Source organism: Manihot esculenta, chromosome 14 (assembly GCF_001659605.2).
Source record: "Manihot esculenta cultivar AM560-2 chromosome 14, M.esculenta_v8, whole genome shotgun sequence".
Lineage (NCBI taxonomy): Eukaryota > Viridiplantae > Streptophyta > Magnoliopsida > Malpighiales > Euphorbiaceae > Manihot > Manihot esculenta.
Window position 1 is genome coordinate 3,245,765 of NC_035174.2, and position 20,230 is coordinate 3,265,994.

Here is a 20,230-nt window from a genome sequence, read left to right on the forward strand (position 1 = left end):
ACTATTATATTAAAATTATGCAGTAATAAAATAAAATACTTTTTAATAAAAAATTTAATTAATTATTAATTCACTTATGTGTTAATAAATTATATTTAAATATTTATTTACTTTTCATTAATTTATTATATCACATAAATAATTTTATACAATGCTTACGGTTGCCCCAATAATATCTCATGAGTAGGCATATAGTATACTATAAATTGGGAGCACAGGTACATTTATCCTGAAAAACTATGGCACTCTATGAAGATTTTGAAAAGGCAACTGTTGAACCATGCAACGTGTCCACGAATCCAACTTAAAATTTTGAAAAACTGAGGTCTCCTCCTGCTTGCAGCTCCAGTCCTATTGTTCAAGATCAAGATTATATTACATTAAATGAACAATATGTAGAACTTGTTTTGCGATGAGATCCACGAAACTCTGGCTTTTTTGTGTTGATTTGGCTGCAAATCTATGGATAGATTCATGGAGACGCAACTGAACTGTGCATTTTTTGCGTATATTCTTTCCTAGTGCTAACCTTTATGGCAATTTCGGTCTAAGAAGTATTTTCTTTTCATGATTGCAAATCTTCCCACTTTTGCCCCACTCATCATTTCACATTCCATGCTTCTAATCAAATTACTTATCAACTGCAAATTCTGTCGGTAACAAAAGCTAATATCCCAATCCCCTCACCATTTGAAAAATAAATTATGACAATAACACTTGAAATTTTCATTATAAATAAAGAAAAATCACTTCTCCTATACCAATCCCCTCACCATTTGAAAAATAACGTAAAAGAAAGATTATTAAAAAAAAAAAAAAAGATGAAGCCAGTAAGTAAAAACTAATCATATAAACATTCCACAGCAGGCTTTTGTGCAATAGCACCACCAGCAGTAACCAAGTTATCACCACCGCTAACTACACATCCAGGCAATTTTCTCTTGGGCTTGGCTTCTTGGAGCATCAACACAACATCCCTCATCGAGGGTCGGTCCGCCGGATTCCGGCTAGTGCATAGCAGTGCAATTCTAAGCATTTGCATCATTTCCTCCCTTACAGATGCTATACATGCCCCAGCATTCTTATCCAAAATGTCATTGATACTATCCTTACTCTTGATCTTAGACCTTATCCAATCCACAATGCTATTACCATCACCAAACTCAGCATCAACTGATCTTTTCCCGCTGATAATCTCCATTAACATCACTCCGAAGCTATAGATATCACTCTTCTCATCTACTTGTAACGTATAAGCATACTCTGCGTAACAATACATGCAACCATTAATTAATGATCCAACATTTTAACTCATATGAAAATTGGAATGCATTATCATCAAGCAAAAACTGTAATCCATTAAAGGAAGAAACAAATACAACTGACGAGGAAGAAACAAAATTTATGTACTATCAAATGAAAGATGTAAACCTGTGTGGCGATAATAATTGGATAGAAAACAAAACAAAACAAAAAACACAACTCACCTGGAGCGATGTAACCATAAGATCCGGCAATTACCGACATGGATTCGTCGCTTTGTATCAATTTGGCCACCCCAAAATCTGCCACTCTTGCTTCCATCTCACCGTCCAATAAGATATTACTAGGCTTCAGATCGCGATGCACGATCACCGGATCACAGTCGTGGTGAAGGTAACATATGCCCTGAGCTACTCCTAGAGCGATCTTGTACCTTGTAAACCAGTCAGCCACTAGATTTTCTCCCTTATTTTTTCCATGCAATAAATCTTCTAAATTTCCATTTGGCATGTACTCGTAAAGCAGCATTGTGCACTCCCTGTTGCTGCAGCACCCTAACAATCTCACTATATTTCTATGCCTTACATTTCCAAGCACATCCACCTCAGCTAGAACCCCTCTCCTCCGCCTGATATTTTCTTTGTTCTTGCCCCACAGCTTTTTCACCGCTATGATCTCGCCACCTGGCATCTCGGCTTTGTACACTGTGCCTGTTGAACCCATTCCTATGATCTTATCGGTCATGGATAGGCACTCTAGGACATCGTCAGCCGTAAAATTCAAGCGTTGGAAGGCTGTTAATTTCCACGGTCCGATCTCGCGATCGTCGCTGAACTTTCTGTTATAATTCGCGTGGAAGCACCTGGTCCCAGCAACCAGCACGAATAGTCCAATGCCAAACGCGATCGCCATTATCCATACGATCGCTCCTGCTGTCTTCTTTGGCTGTTCTCGCCGGTGGACCTCGACGTCGCCTACTGAAAGCGTGTCTGTCGCACAAGGCTTGGCCAAAACGCGGCCGCAGAGCCCGTCGTTACCGGAAAAGGATGTCGGATGCAAGTTTGGAAATAAACCAGAGCCCGGAATTGGTCCTGTTAAGCGATTATAGGACACATTGAAGTTCTCTAAAGTAGTGCAGTTCTCGAAATTAGAAGGAATTGAGCCCGTTAAAAAGTTATGAGAAAGATCGACATCGGTGATTGCTGGAAGCGTTGAAATTTCCCATGGGATTATGCCGGTGAGAGAATTGCCGCCCAAATTCAAGTTAATAAGCTTCTCGCAATGTCCAATATCCCAAGGAATGCCACCGCTGAACGAATTATCTTGCAATTCAATCTTGTACAAGCTACTACACCCGATAAAATCAGGGATTTTTCCGGTGAGTTTGCTTGAACTGGCCGAAAATATTTGTAAACTCGGTGTGCTCCATATGTTACTTGGCAAATTGCTGTGGAAAGAGTTCTCGGAGATATTTAAGTACTGTAGCTGCGGTGCATTGTGAAGATCGTGAGGGATGTCACCTGTGAAGTTGTTCTTGCTCAGGTCGACGTATGTTAGATTCCGCAAGAGCCCGAAGCCATATGGGATTGAACCGTTTAGTTGGTTGTCTTGAATTCGGACCCTGGACAAAGAGGTACAGTTTGCTAGCGATTCTGGGAGAATTCCAACAAACTTGTTTGAGAAAAGTATGAGCTTTAATAGTTTTTTTCCTTGACAAATATTTGGTGGGATTGGACCAGTTAGAGAGTTGGAAGACACGTCCAGCCACTGTAACTTGCCGTTTGAGCCGAGTTTTTGCGGGAGAATTCCAGTTAGCGAGTTGTTCCAGAGATACAGAGCTTCAAGATTTGGCAGCTCACCTATTCCTTCCGGTATTTCGCCACTGAATTGATTTCTCATCAAGCTCACTCTGGTTAGCTCTTTCAAAGAAGACAATTCCACTGGAATCTTGCCCTTAAGTTGATTATCAGACAAATCAAGAACCTTTAGAGCTTTTAAATTTGAAAAACACACCGGGATTTCACCAGTAAACTGATTCTGAAAAAGTAACAGCATTTCCAGTTTCGTTAGATTTCCAAGTTCCTGGGTGAGATTACCCGAGAGAGAACATGCTGAGATATCCAGGTATAGGAGATTAGATAACAATGCAAACTCCTCTGGTACTCTGCCTGTCAGCATATTATTGTATCCAATCTCCATCCGCTCAAGCTGGCTCAAGGATCCTAATTGAGGGGGCAACGGTCCTTCTAACAAATTTCCAGCTAAGCCCAGAAACTTGAGTCTCTGAAAATTACCATATTCGGGGGGAATCTCTCCTTGAAAGAAGCTTCCGGTGAGGTTGAGCCGCTCCAAGAAGCGAAGTGAGCTGAACTCTTTTGGCAATGGACCGGTGAAATTGTTGCTGTATGCATGGAAGACTCTTAGGAACTTGAGCTTGGAAATTCCAGGTGGAAATGTGGAATTGAAGTTGTTGTGGCTAATATCAATAGTCCTGAGCTGAGTCAGTTCAAAAATGACTGGTGGGAGAGGCCCCGTAAAAGCATTTAAGCTCAAATTCAAGTGGATTAAGCTGTTTAAGTGCCGGATTTCATCCGGAATCACACCAGAAAGACTTCGGGAAGAAAGATCAAGCGTTGTGATTTGAGCAGTCCTAGGGTCGCATTTGATGCCAGACCAGGAACACCAAACTGGGCCTTTAGGCTTGGAAGACGTTCTGGTGGGATCCCAGCCATGGAAGGTATCAAGAGGGTCTCGGAGGGATAATCTGAGGGAGAGTAAAGCACGGAGTTGAAGCGGCTGAGCGGTGGCATAGAAGAGTAGCAGAAATGTTTGAAGTAAGTAGGAGGAAGAGAATGTTAGAGACAAAAAGAAAGGAGGTTTCATGGTTATGGGGAAGTGGGGATTGTGTTTGAGAGAGATGTGAAGTAAAGAGAGGCAAATTTAAGGGAAGGAAGGTTTTGATGGAGAGAGATGATACTTTTTGAGAGTGCTGGGCGCAGAGGGTGTTTCATGATTATGATGATTTGGGTACTAAGAATGAAAGAATGAGAGAGAAACTACAACTCTGTCTTCTCCCTTCCTCCGCAGCTACTACTAATATCAGTGGACTCCTCTCTCCCAGTCCCTCTTCCTCTATAGCCTGCAGCTTGGCTTTCATGTCCTTTATTTGCAATTTCTCTCTCTCTCTCTCTCTCTCTCTCTCTCAGTTAACAGTATTTTTCCTTTGTCTGGCTCTGCCCTATACTTTTTGTTTTCTTGGATTTCTTTTTCCTTTCTTTTTCTTTCCACTTTTCATCATTCCTTGTTTCCTTTATTTTGTGTAATAAATTGGTTAAATATGTAATAACAGAAGCAATGGTCCCTCCCAGGATCCAAGAAACTTATTTCTATTTATTCCCAACTCTATTCAGACCGTAATCAAAACCAAATTATAATAGAGTGGGACTAGTTGAGTTTCAATATATTCAAATCCTTAGTAAATTGGCAGGCGTGATGAGATTATTTAAATTACCGAAAATGCCCCTTTAATAATTACTAACGAAAACAATAATATTAAGGCAGATAATAGAGAATGGAAAGACCACTCATTTTGACTTGTGTAAAAAGCTTAACTAATAACATGATGACTATTTACTTTCTATAATTAATGACAAACATTCCCACCACACTTATCCTCTCACAGCTTTTCTTTTACTTATTTATTTCTTTCTTTTAAAAAAAAAAAAAAATTAGATTTGGCATACTAACATCTCTTTCCCAGGGTGATATGTGATATATTTATGTTTTAAAATATGATTGCTTTTTGTTAAAATATCAACGAAATACTCTTTTATTCATAATTAATCTTTTATCGTCGTAGATGAAACCGAGAGAGAGATAGAGGAGAAGCGTACGTCTCGTGTAGTCGCCTTCTTCGAGGGGTATTTCTGGGATTTGAAACTACGATTTCGCCTTCCGCGTGCTTCTACTCCAGCGCGTGCCAGACACCACATTATTACTAGCCAAAATACTATATGCTTCTTATTTCCATTTGAGAAAAAAAAAAAAAGGGGTTCTGATTTCTAAAGTTGAAGGCGACAGCGTACATTTAAATTACAGACACAATCACTTGATTTTTTTCACAAAAGAAAAGCTTTAGCTTGAAATAAATCATTCACAAAAAAATATAATTTTTTATATAGTTATCTTTTTAAAAACAAATTCTTCATCCTTCTATGAAAGAACATTCTTCATCAAATATTTTCATTTCGTGAAAATTAAAAAAATCAATAAAATTGAATTTTTATAAATTATTAATTTCAAACAAAGAGTAAGTATCATGTGATTGAAAAACGGAATAATTATGATTTTTTATAAATTATTAATTTTAAATAAAGAATAAGTATCATATAATTGAAAAAAAATAATTATTTTTGTATTTTTATATTATATATTAACTAATTAAAATGTCTCTATATTTTAAAATTACATTCAAATTTCATCTAAAAGTATTTCGATTATATTATACCCATTTTTGTTATTAGTTAAAAGTAAAAGACTAAAATGACTTCATTTATATCCGTCCTAAAATGAAATTTTAAATTTGATCAAATAACACAATTCCTAATCCCTAAAATCTCCCATTTTTCTCTTCCCAATACTCCTTATTTTTGTGTTTTGAATTCTGTTTGCAAACTTCAACCAAGAGTTCTATTGTTTGGCGATTTAGTAGGGCAACCCGATGGGCAATTCAGTGTCAAATGTTTCCCTGTGAAGGAATGGTGGTGACAGTGTGCAAATTGCTTTTGTCTGGATGCTATGCAGGGTCTCATGTTTAATATACTTGTTGGCTTGGGTATTTCTCTTGAACATAGTCAAAACCCCATGCCGTAACCATTGCCTTCTTCTGGCATTTCTGCGGAATAGACAAGATGACATGCGACCTCAAAGTAGGATTCTAATGCATTCTTTTAGAGTCGTGATTGGTTGTTTACTTGGCTTTCTTGCATACCATTATATCTTGCGCAACCATCACCTCAAAGGTTATTGCTTTTGTAAACAAAATGCAGCAGATGAATAATTAAATAAGAGGAGATGCAGGAGAAAATGCAGCAGATGCAAGATAATGGAGGAGAAATCTAAATTAATTTAATTTATTTGCAATGGACAATTTCTGGAAAAAAAAATAAAAGAAAAAGAAAAGGAGTCGATGAGCTATCGTTGTTAAAGTACCGAATTAACCCAATTAAAGACTAACATGGGAGATTAATTGAATTCATTTGCAATGGACAATTTTCTTTAAAAAAATAAAAAAAAAGAAAAGGGAAAATTTTCTTTTTATATAAATAATATTATTGCAACTGTTTTTATATTTAAGCGCTTAATAGTAGAGATAAGAGAAGAGCAGCAGCAGAAAGAATGGGTCCCAGAATCGCCCTGTCCCCTTCATACCCTTCAGTCGTAACAGCCATTGAAGAGACGTAGTGGCAGTGTATTATAGTGTGTGTTCTTTGTGAGTGGTTTTTGCTTTGGCACGTGTCTGGTGATGCACTCATGCTTCGGGTGATATCGCGTGACAAAGCTTGGCCCCGAACATCTTTGATGATGATGGCGGTGGCTGATGAAGAGCTCTCAATTTCAGCCTTGTATTATAAAATCCAAGAAGAGATATATATGAAATTATAGTGATGGAAAATCCCAAGTGGGTTATAAATATAAATTTGAAGCAACAAGGTTACAACAAACGTATAAGATTGGCAAAACACAGAGATGATCAATCCTCAAGAATGTACTGTTTTAATCTCAATTAAACCAAAATAAGCCTTTTGGATCACAACATTAAAAGCACAAGACAGTATTTTAAGCATTACAATAAGTGATGACAGAAAAGCAAAGCTAGAAGAGATCATCCAATCTGATGTAATACAAAGTTGAAAAAGCTGAACCTCTGGCTCCACAACCTAATCATGAAAGAATTGAAACATACTTGAGCACAAGCATTGGGTTAAAAAAAGTTAAAGATTGGGGTCCTGCATCTATCTCACCCATCACCCCATTTTTTTTTTTTTTGAAAATTACATTTGACTTCACACAATCAAAACCCATCAATATAATATATATATATAGTTGCTTCCACTAACATTATAACATGCATAATCTCTAATATGTAAGTGGAGAACAAAATCATTAGAGTTTGAAGGTAGGTGTAATACCCATGTGAGAGACCTCTTCTAAGTCAAGACTTAACTTCTATGTTTCTCCTAAAAATCAATTTTAGTTCTCCCCCTAATATTTAGCTAGATGATGGGAAATGATTAAACAAACATTTTAATTAACGTAAATTCTTCCCAATTAAATTCTAGGAATGGGAATTGATTCTCCAAATATTCTTCAATCTATTAATTTTAGAGTCAATTTTTTGCTCCAAAATTGTCCTACCTAAAATGCATATAGCTTTCTTGTTTTTTCCAATAGAATCATACCCAATAATTTACCAACCCTTTTGGGATAGAAATAAAATGATCCAAAATAGTTGTTTCATGTGATTTTTTGAATTTGGTATCAAAAAATGAGATAATTCAGAAACGAAAATGCTAGATTCTTTTTTAAATAATGTTATTTTTCTTCCCTCTTCTATTACTATGTTAGGAAACGTGTGGACTATAAACAAACGTTAAGCCAGAACAAGAAGAAAAGTAAAATAGGCTAATGAAGAACGATTTTCTGTTGTTTATGATGAAAACTTGGGAAATTAAAAAAATGATGGAGCTTTTTGGTGGGAAGAAAATAAAATCAAGAGAGATGCAAGTGATTGGTCATGAATGTTTTAATGGGTTAAGAGAAATATTAACAAAGATGATGATAATTAAGATCTAAGATGATGAATTTCAACAAGATAGTGTCCCATGTTATCATTACATGTCATATTCTATGAATTGGAGTTGGTTAAAAGAATGTCTTTAACATCAAGATATGAATTTATGTTCATATTTATATTGCTGCTAATTTTGCGAGTATGTGAGGAGATGAGAACAGACAACCAAATCATATAGATTCTTCTAAAGTGAAAGGGACATTTTGGGCAGAAAAAAAAAGAGTGTTTTTGAGAGGTGGGTTTTTGGGAAGTTGCCCTAATTACCATTTCTGAAGCAAAAGAGAGAGCTAACTGAAATATCTGACGATTTAAAATGGATTAAAAAAAAAAAAAGGAAAAAGAAAAGCAGCCTATTTTTATTCTTTTTTAAAAACTGATTGGTGGGTGAGATGATTTTAAGATAGAGGGAGTTGTGTGGCAATGGTATGGTCAAAATTAGGGTTTAAAAACATGAGTTTTAATTCTTTTTTTTTTTCTGTGGGATTCGTGAATGAGAACATCAACATGCTTCTGGAAATATGTCTTTCAACAATTATGTCTCAGGAAACACACATCTATAGTGAAAAATGTCCAAAAGCTAAGATAAAGCATTGCAGTTGCAGAAGCAGAAGCAGAAGCAGAAGAATAGACAATTGCAAAAGTATTTACATTGCTTTTATTGTTACCGACCTCACTCATTCTTTGAAATTCCCAAGCCCTACTTGGAATGTTTATTTCCTTTCAGAGACCCCATTGATTCCTCAAGCAGCTTTAGATCCGACCACCAAATTTCCAAATATTTTTATTCTTTTACTTTAATTTCTAATTCCACCGGAAAAAAATGGAGATTATGTATATATATTTAAACAGATGTTTGTCAAGAGGGTATATGTTGGTATATCCCATAACCAACCATTAAAAACTAAAACATTAAAATATTAAGTGGGGTCTTTTATTAAAAAAAAAGGGTCTTTAAAGTTCTCCAATTTCGAATTCAAATTTTAATTGAAGAAAAAAACACAAACTAAAAAAAAACTTAAATTTATAAACACAAATCTTCAAGTTTTTTTTTTATTTATTATAATTTTAAAAAATATGAACTATTAAATATTTTTTAAAAAATTTAATCTCTGCATTTATCCAATACACAATTGGGATTTTTTTTTTTTTTTTTTTTTTAACATTAAGAGAATAAAACTACGAACTAAAATCTTTGACGCCTACTCTTAAACGGTCACACCTTGAAAGAGAGCGGAATGCCAACCATCGAATCATAATCGGTCATATGAAATGCTTCTATGGGATTTCATAAGAAAAATGCAGAGGAATGCATTCGATTTTTTTTCTTTTCTTTCTCCATCCATCTGCACTGGCATTTTCACAAATTCTTGTTGCATTCTTACCCTTAAGGATCATCTTCAATCAATGTAAAATTTGCCTAAATTATAAACTAAAACCAAAGTAAATGAATATAGATTTGCTCAGTATTAGTAATGATAAATTTGTAGGCGCTCTAAAAAATATGATGGGTATATTTTTTTATTTTCTTTTTTTGATTTGACATACTATTATTTCATAAGGTTGAAGACAAAATTAAAAGATATTTTCTTTTCATCTTTACATTTTCTTATAATCACCCCCTAAATGCGTCCAAGTGAAGCCTGCAATTTGAAGCAAAGGGCATTGTCATGTAATCCACTATGATTCATTCTACCACTAAGAATCCAACCTCCTACAAACGCAATCCACTTTCCACTAGGAATCCAACCTCTTACGCAAAACTCAAACCACCATCATTTTGTTTTAGAAGATTGAAGCCACTTTATCTTTCCATGCGTTTGTTGAATACTTGTCTAAACTCCAAAACCCTAGTCTACATCTTAATCATAAGTTCAAATTTTCCCTCTTTATCTACCTTTTTCTTCCTCAACCTTTCAAACCTTATAATTATCAGTTGCTGCTATTGGAGTGACATTGGAGGACAGCCCATACACCCGTGGGAGTCCTGTGAATCATCACATTCCTTGTGGCCCTCTGCTTCTGTGATTCTCATCACTAGGCCAAATTGAAATCCTCACATACCTCTTCCCTTGCTACGCATCACACAGATCAAGAACTCCTTATAGACCTAACATCAATCCCTCAAACCACTCTCTTTAAATCGTTACTCTTGATAAATAGGAAACATTTATAATGAAAAGTTTACTTTTCCATTTAACAATGGGGCCATTGACTAAAAACCCATCATAATGACTATTATGCCTGTTTAAACGTTCACCAACTTTTCCTACTAAAAAATTTTATTTGCTCAACTTTATGATTTTTCAAGCAGGACAAAATAAATGCTATTATCATAGAAATTAGGCATGTTAACCTTTTCAATAGAATATTTGACAGTAACCAAGTGTCTAGTAATCAATGCCTGATAGCTAGAGTTTTATCATGCAAAAAGCAAGAGATAGCTAGTATTACTGAAAGAAGACAAGGATTAATATTATCACTGTGCTTGGTCACGAATTAGGGCGTTTGGAGCTATGGTGGTGAGTGGAAAGAGACTCAACATAGAATCTACTGCAACTGCACTTTTCATATGCTGCAAATGTAAATGAAACAGGTATTTTTTTTTCTCAGAATACTTTCAGATTTCCCTTCAGCTTTCCAATAAATTGTTAGATAGCTGAAGGGCATCCGCTGGCAACATTATAACTTGTTATATGTTTCATTTTTATGCTATTAATGCTAAGTAGTTCCACTGAATAGAATTTCTATTAAATAATATCAATTATCCTGAACCCTTTGAATAAATAAATGGCTCGTGATTCCCTAGTATTTGGGCTGCATCACAAGGCCCCATTTGTTAATTATATATCCAAATAAAAAGGATCACTCGAATATAAGAAAAAGAAAAGAATCAAAATCACGAGTGTGTAGCCAATGACTAGAGCAATACCAAAAAAAGTAAGTCCCATCTCTGAAATCTCTTGGGGCAGTTGGCCGTTCTTCAGTCCCCGTGATTGCGAAATTGGATAATTTTGTTGATGAAAGGCCTTTCCCGATGATAACTATTGAAAATCAGCAAGTAAAATTACTGGTAAACTTAACGTATAAAAAATAATAAAAAACAAATGAAAAGATAATGTAAAATAAGCAATCACTATGAACATCTAAAATTCACTTTCCAGAAGTCACAGCAAAGGTAACACCAGAAGATACTCACATGATGACAGAGGATGTGCAAAAGCAAGTGAACCCAATGGATAAGTGAACTAAAAATGTTGGCCAGAAATTTTCGCGGTTCAGAAATATTTTCTCAGAAATGAGAGTAGTTACACCTGAAACCAACAGAACTGTCCAACCTGAAGGCAAGCAGCTGCGAAATGTAAATGCAGAAGAATCCTGTGGAGGTAGAGGAAAATTTTCGAGTGTAAGGTCATCAAGAATGATCAAAATGGGCAAAAGTTGCACGTTCCAATTCATACCTTGAAATAATGCTTGATGAATATTGCAGAGTATGCAATCCTCAAACTCATACCTTCACAAATGTTAAGGAACTAGAGACCAACTTAAAGCACTAATCTCAATGAGAATGACAAGAAGTTGCATTTTGGAACAGAAAAACTAAAGCATCATTTTGAACCAAAAAACTTGCATGGAATTTTGTCATGAAAGACACTATCAATTACACATTTCAACCACTTCCACTTGAACTCACCAGAAGTAAGTCACAAGCCTGATGCTGTAGTTTACAATAGGTATAATTGCAACTGTGTACCATGCATCCAGTACAATTGGTCTCTTAGCTGAAAAACAACACAAAGGATACTCAACGAATTTGCCAGAATCAAACCAACTGCACCAGCTGACCGAATCAGTAGGACATTTAGTACAACATATATAAGTGAGAATACAAGCAATGAATCATTCGAACGTTTGAGCTGGTTCTCTGTTGCAACAGCATGTAGAAATGCTTCAGAAGTTCCTGATGCAAAAACAAAATAAGGATCAAGGTCACCAAAATATTATGTCACGATAGCTGTATGTAACATATGCATTATCTAAAATAATTGAGTTGTATGATGTTGTGTTTGCATGTTCACAGACTTGTAAGCAAAATTTACAGTTTTGTTGAACTGTTATGAGACAGAGCACCACTGTCATCCAATACATGGCCAGAAACCAACAAGAATCAAATAAGGAGTTGAAGAACAATGTTACGGAGGTGCTGCGTGATACATAATGGATGTTGCTACAAAAAAATATATAATATTTGGGAGTGGTGATGACAGCTAGTACTCACCATTCATAGCCAAAAGAATAATATAAAGGCAATAATACCGGAGAGCCGTTGATGCCTCGCCATCACTCCATTTATGGCCATACAATAATCTGATTAGAGAGTAAGAGTAACTTGGACCAAATGCCATGAACACAAGACCTGAAACACAAAAGAAGAAGAATCTTGAAAAGATGGAATTGGTCAGTTATAGTCATAAAGTTCAAAGAGAATTGGTATAGATAGAGAGAATATGCTACGTTTGAGCATCTTTTACATACATATCAGCATAAAATTATATGCTCCAGAAATTTGCATTAAGGAATACAATGATAATCAGATGAAAAATTGAACAGTTAAGTGATTAAACGGATAAAAGGAATAATTATAACAATGGCAATGGAGCAACTGGAAATACCAATTAACAAAACAAGCTTAAGGGCTTCTGTGAGGCAGCTTCCAAGTTTCCTGCTTTTGAGTGGATATTCTCCTGTCAACAGAGGAAGAAATAATCAGGTGCTTATTAAGGGACTTATGGAAGGAAAAATTTGTGATCTTACATTGAAATGGAAATAATTTAAGGTTTCAAAAACTTTTAACCCTTCCATTAGAAAAAGAGAAATAAGGAAGCAACATGGAGAACTTGAGAATCCAGAATTGTGAAATAATTTAGCACAGATGCTCAGCTAAACAACATAGTTTGATAAGTTTAGCTGTGAGTAAATGAGAAGCAAGTACAATAATGAACACAATACAAGCTACCACAGCATAAAGACTTATTCCAACACCCCTAAATGCAAGCAGATAGAATATTGTTAAGTACAATGACATAAAATAGAAGCAAGTACAAAGACAAAAAATTTTATGAACCACCAAAGTATATTGGAAAGAATTTAGGCCCCAGACCTATTCTTAATAATTCACGCCTAGAAACCAGGTTTGCAAAACCATCTGCAAAGAGACAAACTGTCTGATTTGATAGGGAAAGAATATTTGGGCCAGCCAAGCATAGAGGACAGAACAAAACGTCATCCAGTTTTCTTATTGACCACAATAAATCTGCGAACAACAATGATGCTCCTCAAATCAACCTACCTTTCCTATGGGCTGACTCCGCAAAAGCTAGTTTATACAGTTTCTCATGGGCAATAAAACAGTGTTTAACTAATGGAATAAACTAAATTCAAATAGACGGACCTAAAAAAACATAACTACAAAGAAAATGTAGAACAGAATCAAAGCACTACACAATCAAAATTACATACCAAGTTTATTAAAAAAAAGAAGCACCAAATAAGGAGAGAAGTGAACCTGATGCAGACCTAGCAAATGTAGCATATGAACTTTCCTCAAATGGCAGGAAGACCAACCTCACTACTAAGCTTCCTGGAATAAATAATTTAATAAATATAACATGCTCTAAACTTCAAATATGCAAGATCAATGCCATTTTTCTCAATTGAAATAGTTCAACAAGAGAAAACTTAAGGTGATCAGGTAACTGAAACTTTAACTTAGCTAAAGCCAGTAATCTACATACCTAATTTGTCAACAAGCCCATATACAGCCTGGTTATAAGGCGTATCCAACCACACAAGGACCATCTTTTCCCCTTCTTGAAGAATTAGCTTCCGGAAGGATTGAAGAGTAAACAACAGACACATGTTTGAGAGTTGCTTATCATAATCTATTTTAGTTCCTAGTCTGAGAAAGAACAAGATTAACTAAAATAATTGGATGAGAACAGGAAAACAAAAGTAGAAACAAGCAACTTTAGCATAAAATTGATAATAAAGTAATGCAACCAAATTTAAGAGAGTCAATGGCTTAAAAAGTATAGTATCTCCAAATCTAACAGGTAGAGCCCTCCCAATGGTTCATTGGAAGTTCAACAGACTGTTGAAGGAGGCATTGCACATGAAGGTAATGTCTCAGAATACAAATCAGTATTATTGATGTTCTTATACAGCCTATAATCAATCTAACTTTCACTTCTTTTTCTTTTTCTTTTGGACGGGATGAGGAACGACAACCAAAACATTATGAAGAAAGAAACTAGTTGTATGACAGTAGAAGAATCTATACCTGAAAGGCAGAAGATCAGAACTTCTAAATGCACGGAAAAGAAGAAAATAACTCCAATATCCTACGAACAAGCAAGCTCCATATGCAGTTTGTGACCATGCAAAGATGATCCCTTTCTCCTAAAACAATTCAGGAAATTCTTCTATTAACAGCAATCACCATGCACAACTGTTGAGCAGGCCTGCATAAATGACAGACCTGCAGAAATGCCTCTAATCTTGTTATTAGTGACATTTTCCATAAAACACCTTGTTGAGAACCAGTTATGCTTTCCAAAAATTTAACTATATTACCAAAAAAATTAAGAAAATGCAAACCATATGCTCAAAATAAGTAAAAAGAACCTCTTGGATTAGAATTGGCACTTACTCCCACAAGTAACTGAGCAACAAAAGAGAGAGGGAAAAAAACAACACTTTGAGACAGAGAATCAGAAAGTGAAACATAATGCAATAACATCAAAAGGATATTCATGGACAGGATGAGATATTCTTGTCTAAAATTTGAATGCAGCATCATGCCCTACTGCAAGCACAACTATGAATACAGTCAACAGGAATGTAATTGACACTACAAGCACACTTTCACAAAATTTTGAGAATGGGACAATTAGCTAAGTAACAGATAACAGCATTCAATCTAAGATTTTAAGAAGAAGTCTACGAATGAGTAACTACCGAGATTAAACAATTAAGTGTTTACCATGCTGGGTTGTCTAACGATAAGGAAATACATAGTCAGACAACGCAAAAGGGTAGCAACTGTTTCAACCATCAAACGCAGTTCAAGCAAGGCTAAATTCTGAGAAAGGATATATAATGGTTCAGCCAATAGCTCCAGTATACAACCACAGCCTGAAAAACAAAGTGAAGTCATATCATGTTTAAATGCGCTTATGATTGTACATATGGTACCAATTTTAACCACAAAACAGGTAACTGTCATAAGCTCTGATGAAGAACAACGAAAGTAATGAAAATTAAAGAGTTTCTTCATATTTTATCTAATATGATGTTTAAATGCACTTACGATTGCATGTTTAGTACCAAGGATGAGGGAGAAAAATAATGAAAACCACATAAGGAAAAAAAAGAGGCATAATGCATTTTTCACCACCAAAAAAGTAACCATCATACGCAAAAGCAATTTAAAAGAAGGGAAAACCTGTCACAGAATTGCGCAGAAGTTATAGGTGGCCATAAGATATTACCATTAATCAAGATTGCTTGTGCATACGGGTCAGAAGGGCTTAGTCCTTGCCACCAAAATATAAAAATGCATGCAGCAAATGTGATAACTATCCCAAGTGGGAGAGTCATCCAAGCTACTTTTAATAGCTTTGTTGCATATTCTTCTGTAGATGTACCGTCACTGTGGCATAAGACAAGTATGAGATCATCAGTTCAGATGATTCATCACCTACAGCAAAAATATATTAGCATGAACCAATGATCCTACATCCTAACAAAGGAAACCATTCAAAATTTGTATAGAACTGCCCCTTAGATCAAATTATAGATATTATACCAATGAAGCACTCCTCCCACTAACCTATATTTTACATGATAAGCAGAAGTAGTAATAGATTAAGACTGCAAATGCAAACTAACACCAAGCACGTTTGGGAAAAAAAAACATTTCCGGGCACCATGCGCAAGATAAAACCTTATACATTAGACACATATTTAAAACTCAATGTCTAAGGCAATTTTTATGTAGAAATCTCCGATCAATAAACAAATGAACGATTAGAGCTGCAATCAAATTTTGAGATGTCAAGAACTCATATATAGGTTGATTTAAGATAGGCAGAGGGGTAGTACCATTTAATTTCAGCCCTCATGCAAGCTCGGCGAAATCCCTCCCGACTAAGAAACAAGACACAGGTGACAAATAGATGAAACTGAACTGCGTAAAGCTGATTAAAAGGGCAAAAATAGCAATTAACAAGATAATTTCATTCCAGAACATATGAAAGAATGAAATGAATTTTAGAATAAAGGTATGAACAGAAAGAACAAAAACAGAAAGCTGCTAATAGTTGATAGAAATGATACCGCATAGTCCTCTGCTGTGAGGTGCCTGACGATCCATGAATTGAAAATAAATGGAATTCCTCTTGATAAGAACTGTGTAGCTATACCTCACCAATATCAGTCGATACTTCATAAACAACTCCTAACTGCACAACAATAATTTTGGCGGGGGAAAAGCAAAGAAAAAGATGAAGGAAAACTAACCCATTAAGTACTTGAAAGTGCGAGATAAATTGGCATCGCTGGCCATCTGATGCTGGACTACTGATGCCCTTTAATCTATGGAAGAAGAAGAAGAAGAAGAAGAAGAAGAAATTGGATAGTATCACTAAACTCTCAGATCTTTAGGAATGAAAACTTGTAGATTAGGAGTAATGGGTAAACCGAGCCATAAAATTTGTTTTTGGTCAAAATATACATGGAAAATGAGAGAAACACACTACCCAGAAAGACAGAGTTGGACTCGAAAGAAGTTACCGGTGAGTGAGAATTAGAATCGTGTCGAAATAAGTGGTGGAGAAACTTGTAGACCTGAGACCGAAAATGAAAACCGAGAGGAGTGTTTTTACCGCCACCGGCGAGGAACTCGTTTAGCATTGTGTTGCAGGTTAAAAAAACGCTCTTTTTTTTCTTTTTTTTTTATAAAATAATATTATTACAAAGACATTATTTGTATAATTATAGTATATTTTTATAGTAACTAAATTTCATGAAATTAAGAAAATATCTTAGGTAAGCAATAATTAAAAAAATTATATGAAATGTTCTATAAAAATAAGAATATATGCTGAATAATCGGTAAAAATACTCTACACATTTTTTAATTCAGTTTTAAGTTTTCATTTCTTACTGGAATTTAATTTGTGACGGACATGTTTACTTTTTTCACATATTTCTTTTTGTCAATTATTTTATGCTTATTATTGTATTTTAAAATTTAATCTTATGAAATTTATATATTTTATCTCATAAATACGTCTTTTTCATAGAAGTAATTATCTTATAAAAGTCATATTAGTAAAAATATTCTACTCATTTTTCAAAATATTATTAGTTTTTTAGATTGTTTAATTTATTTTATATAATTATATGACAAAAACAAATATCGTTTTGCTAAAATTTATAAAATAAAATATAAAGTTTCAAAAAGTTTAAACTATTTTTATAAATAAGCAATTTGTTATTTTAAAAACAATATAATAGTAGAAATATGTTATATCTCAATGATGTTTAGATGTTTTCGATTCGTCGTCTAGATAGCAGTAAGCTACTTATTGTTTTTCCTCTCCATCGACCTTTTACCCACAAAGAAGGAAAGACCCATAAGATTGTAGTATAATTTACTCTCGAAAATTAGGCAATTAAATGTCAAATTCTGGTTGACAGCCCTCCATGAAGCCCGAAGTGATGCTCCTACTTTGCATCTCAATCGAATCGTTGCCCAGAAACCTGATAGAAACAGAAGGCGCATAAAATTTTGCAGCACTTTTTCCAACCCTGAAATTAATCTAAACCGCTATTACATTATTGACATAATGTAATGTCAATGGACGAAGCATACTACGAATACAGGATAGGATCAGATTTATCTCAAATGCTTGAACATCCCAAGAAGCATAGTCATAGCTAATTCCATTATCAAGTCTTCTTGGTTGCCAATTATGAATCTCTTCCCGGCTCAGCTAAAACACAACTCTGCCTTATTTCAGTATACTGTAATACCCATAACCATATTATGAACAATCAAAGATCCAAAAAGCTTCGAAGTAAAATCATAAGATAAAAATCCCAGAGCAGTTACCGCAAGATTAAACCAGTTCAACAAAAGTAGCCAAAAAAAGATGTATCAAAATAGGCACATCCTACAACAGAAAATAAAAAACGGATGATAAAAAAACAAACAAGTAACAAAGATCAACGGTAGCGTCGAAGAGAAAGTGTGTTGTTTCTCTTCCAGGTTGCCCTTCTTGAAGGTCTTGCTTTATGGTGCAAGTGTCCCTTGCCACGCAGACCTCTATATTTCTTCCCTGCAGAAGTAAGCCCACGAAGCTCCCTGTGCTTGTGGACGGGATTGCAAATCCAATTGATCCTTGGATCATTGCGGATTGCATTGTGTGCAGGATCAACCAAGATTACCTCAAAATACTTGTATGTAGAATCCTGTACGAAGTACATAGAAGATTAATTGATGGGAAAACCTTCATTACCAGTCCATATGCTTTAAGAACTAACAATCAACATATATACAAATGATGCTTAACAAAAGTTCAACAGAAGTACACACCTCATTGAGCCAATAAGAGTTGAGAACCTTGAGGCCACCAAGCTTCCTACCAGCCCGCTCCTCTGCAACCGATCGCTTGCTTCGTTGGAACTTCAGCTGAGTAACACCCTGATTTGTTGGCTTTCCATACACAATACCCTTGGGCACTGGTCTCTTCCTTCCACCACGCCTCACACGAACACGATATATCACAAAACCCTGGCAGGTGTATCAGTCAGGACAAGGGTATCAGTCAAGTCATAAACAACACAAATATAACCAAATGCAGCATACCACTAGTTGCCACATTCATTATCATTGCAAAATAACACTCAAATAACTTTTAAAGAAAAGAGACAAATTCCAGTATATCAATTTTCAATTGACAGACCACAAGCCATTCACTTTATAGATTAAATAAAATGGCTATTCAGCAAATTAGATTAATATGATGGCCAATTATTGAAGGATAAGTCACCCCTACATAATGCACACGGATTCAGTTGTGTCAAAAAAATCATCTCAATAATATGATAACATCCGTGAGTTCCCATCTAAAACATATAATTCAACACAAAGGACAAATTAAAGAACATCATTTGAAAAAGAAAATGAGTTGGTTTTTTTACCTGCTTGGCCTTATAACCCAAGCGGCGAGCCTTGTCAGGGCGGGTGGGGTGCGTGACACGAACAATGGAAGGATGCTGGCGATACTCCCAGCACCTCACCCTTTGCAGGAACCTCATCACATCCGATTGTTTCTTCCTCCATAGCTCCGATACGTACTTGTACGCCCCTAATTTCACCATAAACACCATAATTAGCGCCATTAACCACAAACCATGTTATAAGAAATTAATGAATTAATTTTTTTAAACACCTCTACCAACCAAAATCACAACCTTTTTATGACATTAGATTGAAGAACAAAGAGACTGGTCAAGCAGCACAGAATTATACAGCTAAATCGGAGCAGGTTATATCTTAGAAATGCGACAAAACGAAAGGTAAAGACAATAGAAGGAGAAATGCATACCCATTGTTCGTTCGTTGAGGTTCCTCTGGTCTTACTCGGCGGGAAGCTGACCAAGGATCATATAAGTATCGATATTAGGGTTTTGGATGGTAAGAGCGTAAGGACCAATTTGCCCTTACATATTCCGAATTTTCCTAATGTAGTTGGGCTAGAAATGAGCCTAGCCCATTTTGTACCGGATTGGTTTGCTTGATCTTCGGTTGAAGTTTGCGACATGGTTAGCCCACGGTTCAAACCCAACCATGTTCCATATTTCATGCAATATGTTGTCTTTTTCTTTACAGAAATTTACAATTTGATCCTAAATTTTAGGATTAATAATAAAATGATAATCAAAAAATAATTTAATCTTTTAACTTTTATTAAATCCTTCCATCCAATTACAAATAATTGACTATTAGTATGTAATAAAACAATAATATTACCGTCATTAAATTAGAGA

General features: G+C 35.3%; 3 protein-coding genes across 11 annotated transcripts; all 3 read right to left on the bottom strand.

The window, feature by feature from the left end:
* Positions 1-661: 661 nt before the first annotated feature.
* LOC110600186 (leucine-rich repeat receptor-like protein kinase TDR) lies at positions 662-4,568 on the bottom strand. The gene is made up of 2 exons (XM_021736973.2): positions 1,488-4,568; positions 662-1,263 (listed from the first exon to the last, which is right to left on the bottom strand). Exons 1-2 carry the CDS (start codon positions 4,144-4,146, stop codon positions 842-844), a joined length of 3,081 nt encoding a protein of 1,026 aa, XP_021592665.1. The 5' UTR covers positions 4,147-4,568; the 3' UTR covers positions 662-841.
* A 2,297-nt stretch (positions 4,569-6,865) lies between these two features.
* On the bottom strand, positions 6,866-17,124 carry LOC110599872 (protein RFT1 homolog). 9 transcript variants are annotated; one of them, XR_002485614.2, is made up of 15 exons: positions 16,694-17,084; positions 16,511-16,590; positions 16,277-16,371; positions 15,664-15,824; positions 15,156-15,307; positions 14,454-14,572; positions 13,909-14,072; positions 13,680-13,754; positions 12,787-12,858; positions 12,393-12,530; positions 11,919-12,074; positions 11,575-11,627; positions 11,313-11,491; positions 11,046-11,157; positions 6,866-6,884 (listed from the first exon to the last, which is right to left on the bottom strand). XR_002485614.2 is itself a non-coding variant. In XM_021736461.2 (15 exons), exons 2-15 carry the CDS (start codon positions 16,737-16,739, stop codon positions 11,097-11,099), a joined length of 1,551 nt encoding a protein of 516 aa, XP_021592153.1. In that variant the 5' UTR covers positions 16,740-16,768; positions 16,967-17,124; the 3' UTR covers positions 10,843-11,096. The 9 variants fall into 9 exon arrangements, 6 of the variants coding, with proteins under 6 accessions (XP_021592153.1, XP_021592154.1, XP_043806353.1 ...); XR_002485616.2 differs by lacking the exon at positions 6,866-6,884 and adding an exon at positions 10,444-10,688; XR_002485613.2 differs by lacking the exon at positions 6,866-6,884 and adding an exon at positions 10,843-10,930.
* Positions 17,125-18,237: 1,113 nt separating this feature from the next.
* Positions 18,238-19,940, bottom strand: LOC110630835 (60S ribosomal protein L15-1). Its single transcript, XM_021778436.2, has 4 exons — positions 19,789-19,940; positions 19,382-19,548; positions 18,774-18,971; positions 18,238-18,649 (listed from the first exon to the last, which is right to left on the bottom strand). The coding sequence occupies exons 1-4, from the start codon at positions 19,790-19,792 to the stop codon at positions 18,404-18,406; spliced, it is 615 nt and encodes a 204-aa protein (XP_021634128.1). The 5' UTR covers positions 19,793-19,940; the 3' UTR covers positions 18,238-18,403.
* Between the last annotated feature and the right edge of the window lie 290 nt (positions 19,941-20,230).